At 49.7% G+C, this 4,606-nt stretch overlaps 1 protein-coding gene across 1 annotated transcript; it reads right to left on the reverse strand.

Moving 5' to 3' along the window:
* Nucleotides 1–1,865: 1,865 nt before the first annotated feature.
* On the reverse strand, nt 1,866–3,156 carry LOC123133995 (nicotianamine synthase 1). Its single transcript, XM_044553366.1, has one exon. It carries the CDS (start codon nt 3,088–3,090, stop codon nt 2,101–2,103), a length of 990 nt encoding a protein of 329 aa, XP_044409301.1. The 5' UTR covers nt 3,091–3,156; the 3' UTR covers nt 1,866–2,100.
* Between the last annotated feature and the right edge of the window lie 1,450 nt (nt 3,157–4,606).

Here is a 4,606-nt window from a genome sequence, read left to right on the forward strand (position 1 = left end):
CCGAAAAAGCTTGGTGTTGGCGTCTCCCTCCTTGAGCCAGCGAACACGGGAGTGTTGGCATGCAGTTGTTCTTTCTAGTGAGGCCAAGCCTAGAACAACTAGCTTAAGCATGCGTCTTAACCATAGCTCACCAGCACAGAGTTGCCGCGAGTCCATAGCCACGTCAAGCCGCAGGATGACTGTGTTGGCGATAGCTATTTGAAGTTTAACGTGCCCCACCTTTCTCTGTCCCCAGGCTTGTAGAGCAAACATTGTGTTACACAACAGCGCATCCAGACGCTTGAACAGATCAGTGATAAGATGACTACAAGTTCAAGGCTCGCGAACTGCCTCCTCAAAGCCCTCCATCTTGCACCAAAACAGCTCAAATCAAAACCTCCTCTTTGGTTGGTAAGCACTATTGAGAGAAAGCAAAAGGGGCGCATGGTCAGAGATCGAGTGGACAAAGCTTGCAAGAGATTGTCAGGGTGTAGGAGTTCCCAATCAATCGACGTAAGGACCATGTCAATCATGGTCAGCGTAGGTGTATCCCTTTCATTGCTCCATGTATATTGCTGGCCATGCATGTAAATCTCCCTTAATTCATGTTCGTCCACAAATGCACGGAATATGTTCATAGTCCGACGATCCAGATTAATGTTGCTTTTCTCAGAGGCTCTCAAGATCATATTGAAGTCACCAAGCACGAGCCACGGTCCAGAGCACGCAGCATGACGAGCCCTAAGATCCAAGAGGTATTGGGCTTTGTCAGGAAAGCTCTACGGCCCATAGACAACTGAGATCCACCAAGAGCTTCCGTCGATCTCATTCACCTTGCGAGTAAGGAAGTTTGTGTCATACGAGAAGCTGTCCATAGACTGAGCAGCGGGGTCCTAGGGAACCAATATACCTCCAGAAGATTGAGTAGCAGGCAAGAACTAGAAGTCGACAAACGCAGGACCAATAAATTGCATGACCATGAAAGCATCAAATGTCTCCAATTTGGTTTCTTGTAGACAGGCAAGGTTTACTCTCACCATGCTAATGAACTCCCTCAAGGATTTAGGTTTCGTAGGATTATGCAATCCACGCACGTTCCAGCACAACATCTCGAGATGGGGGTTCATAAAATAAATCCACACCAACACCAAGCGCGAAGAGCCTATGACGGGACCGCTCTTCCGCTCATCACAGCCCTCCCAAGATCCGGTGGCACTATCTTACGAAAGATGGCCGGAATGGCCTCAGATGCTGCTCGTGCAACGGCGAGCCGAAGAGCAGCTTGAATTCTTGGATTGCATCCTCATTGATCTCCAGATTAGAATCAGAGATGCCTAGTGCCTTGAGCAGTACACATTCCGCTGCAGACGCCTTGCAATGATTTGAGGCGGGAGTGGCGATGGTTCTGCGAGTAGTGTATCGAGGTGTGAATGGCTCAATGTCTGGGGTGTACGCACTCGGAGGCCTCTTACTATATACTTGCATATTGTTTGTGTCGGCTTACTAATTATCAACTTTATTCCAAATTGTAGGATGCTTGGAAATTGAAATTACTTTAAATATGAACTACATACGGACTGAAATGAGTAAACAAACACAGTAAATATATTCGATTCAGAAAATGGTTAGAACATTTTATAATTCGAAACGAGGGAGTATTTGGAGATAGCAAACTGGAGTTTTTAGGGAGTTAATGGTAGCTTCGCACACCACCTTTACTGGACACCGTGTGGACGATGGTAGGATCTCACGTTCTTTATTTACAGAGGAATTTAATCTAACGGTGATTAGCTAGTGTCGTGCATCGGCTAAAGAATCGTCGGCTACATAACACTGCCCTTTCTTACTCCCTCCGTCTCGCAATGTTAGCTTGAAAAACGTTCTTATGTTGTGGGACGGAGGGAGTATTATTTAGCAATTGCACTTCAAATCACACATTATTTCTCTTACAAACCACTACTCCAGGTACAAATACAAGTGGTACTGTGTAGCGAGTGTAAATTAACACCACAACTCCACAAGGCACAAACATCAAAAACACACACGAGTAGGAAATTTACCACGATCGCAGGCGACAGAATGACGAGTTGAGGAGAGATGATCAGCACGCACATTTTGAAATCAGAAGGCCAGCTCTTTGGTGGCCAACTCCTCGCTCTTCTCAAGCGCGCCCGCCTCCATCTTGGTGGAGAAGCTGCATGGCGAGCTGACCAGCGGCACCGCGCCCCGTGCGTGCGCGTCTCCGTTCTGCGGCCCACTGAGCTGCGCGTCGACGGCCTTACGGGCGACGATGACAGAGTTGATCACCTCACCTTCTGGGTGGTGCACGGCCAGCACCTCGAACCCGCCCCGCCTGATGTCCTCCGGGTCTACGATGGGGTACAGGAAGCCGCGCGCGCCGTGGGCGCTCCGCACGACCAGGGACGCCCCCTCCACCATGTGCGCACCCAGGTGGGCTATCACCTTGGCCTTCTCCTCGGCCGCCATGCCGACGAGCGCGGCGAGGAAGACCACGTCGTACGCGCCGAGCTCCTGCGTGAGGTCGGCGACGTCCGCCGTGTGGAACTTCATGCGCGCGCCCACGCCGTCCTCGCTCGCGCCGAACAGCTTCCTGGCGCGCTCGTTCGCCGCGCCGCACAGGTCGTAGTTGTCGAACTGCGCGTCGGGCAGGTGGTGCGCGGCGAGGACGAAGGAGCTGAACGGCAGCGGGCCGGAGCCGACGAAGGCGACGCGCGCCGGCGCGATGCCCGGCACGTGGCGCGCCAGGAGCTCGTACTCTAGCCTGCTGAGGTTGACGTAGTTGCTGTAGTAGGGGAAGCGGCCGAGGTGGTCGAGGGGGTTGTCGAAGGTGGCGAGCAGGTCGGCGTAGTGCGCCTCGAGTTTCCCCTCGGCAGCGGAGCACAGGCGGATGAGCGCCTCCCGCATCCTCTGGTGCTCCGGGCTGAGCTTCGCCACGTCGACGGGGCTCGGCGGGACGCAGGCCGTGACGAGGTCGGTGAAGAGCCTGTCGACCTCGGGGGACGGGCTCAGCGACGGTAGCTCGGCGATGGCGGCCTGGAGACCGGCGATCTTCTCGATGAGAGCAGCGACCTCCTTGTTCTGGGCATCCATGTTATAATTGCTTGTTGGTGACCGGAAGAACTCTGGAAGCAGGAGAAAATGTGTGCCGCTGAATGCTACAGCTGCTCGATGAGTTTTGAAATGGATACATGGGCGTATATATAGCAGTGGTGAGACTTCTTTTGTTGTGCGCGATTTCGCGCCGGCCTGCAGCTAAGGAAAAAGACGCTTTTGATTGTGCACGCTTCATGCATCCATGGCCAGGCGGGTTTCATGCCTCTCGACAGACTTTTACGTGTTTGAAAATGTAGTATAATCTTAGAGGCTCATGTCGCTATGCTGAAGTTGACAACATTTTGTTTATACTAATATCCATGAAGATTGCGTTCGTCCAGTTTGGGTCCCACGTGTTGGGGTCTCCAAACATGGATGAGGAGGGCAACTTTAAAATACCGATATTAGATAAATTTCTGAACTCACTGAAATATGCGGAAATTTCGAACAATTTCAAACTGATGAGTGCAAGCCTAGAGTAAAGGCCTTCACCATCCTTCATTTTAAACTTATCAAGGTGGTCTGGGCCACACTGTAGCTTAGCAGGCCTAAGTGCACAGTAGGTCTTCCATATTTTCCCTTTTATTTCCTGTAATATTTCCACCACACTTTTGCAATTAGATTATGCAGCAAATGATTTTTGCTATAACTGAAACTTGGCACATAAATTAAGCACAAAATTTTGGGGTCGCACAAAAAGTTGGGGGCCAAATTGAAATCATTTAAATTATAATTGCATTTAAAAGGGCTAAACGGGTGCCTCTGGTCCACTATTTAATATCCATAGGCATTTTAATTTCAAAAAAGATTTTTAATGTATGAAAATTATGCAGTGAATATTTTCAACCTAAGGAACATTTTTAATTTACTGCTTTATAAAATTATAACTCGACTTGGCATTCGAATTTAAATTTGAGTTTGGTTTGAAACAAAATGAGGATTAGTAAAATAATTATGATGACATATCATCATTAGGCATGAGATTACTGTAGCATGACATTGGGGGTGTTACAGCACCCTAAAACAACCGGAAAAAATAAAGACATCCGAAGCTCCGTGCTATCATCTTGAGAAGACCCCTGCAACACAAATCTATAGCCATGCATACCCAAAACATGTCAACATCTTCAACCACGGCATAATCGCGGCCACACTGCCCCCCTTCTTCGCTTCGGCACTGAAAATACTATGACACAATTGTGCATCCAACACGCCTGCACCAACCTTCGCCATCTGTGCCTTTTGAGTATCGCTATATGTGCCCCTTTGAGATGGAAGAGAACTAGGATCCAGTTTGGATGTCGCGGTCAAGCCAACCACCCGGGCAAAGCATGATATCCGTCCAGCAACACAGCACACGAAGAAAGAGTGTGAACAACAACTGAAAATCATACCAACGAGATCCAGGGAACCCCACCCCCGCTGGCTCCTAGATGAAGGCAAGAGGCAAGAAAAAAAGGTGAAGGCAAGAGGCCGCGACTGAAGCCCGGGGAAACTTGTTCAGACGCAACAG

The sequence above is a fragment of the Triticum aestivum genome, chromosome 6B (assembly GCF_018294505.1).
Source record: "Triticum aestivum cultivar Chinese Spring chromosome 6B, IWGSC CS RefSeq v2.1, whole genome shotgun sequence".
Classification (NCBI taxonomy): domain Eukaryota; kingdom Viridiplantae; phylum Streptophyta; class Magnoliopsida; order Poales; family Poaceae; genus Triticum; species Triticum aestivum.

Excerpts from the sequence above, each read along its gene's own strand:
- LOC123133995 (XM_044553366.1), bottom strand. The coding sequence starts at position 3,090 with ATGGATGCCCAGAACAAGGAGGTCGCTGCTCTCATCGAGAAGATCGCC.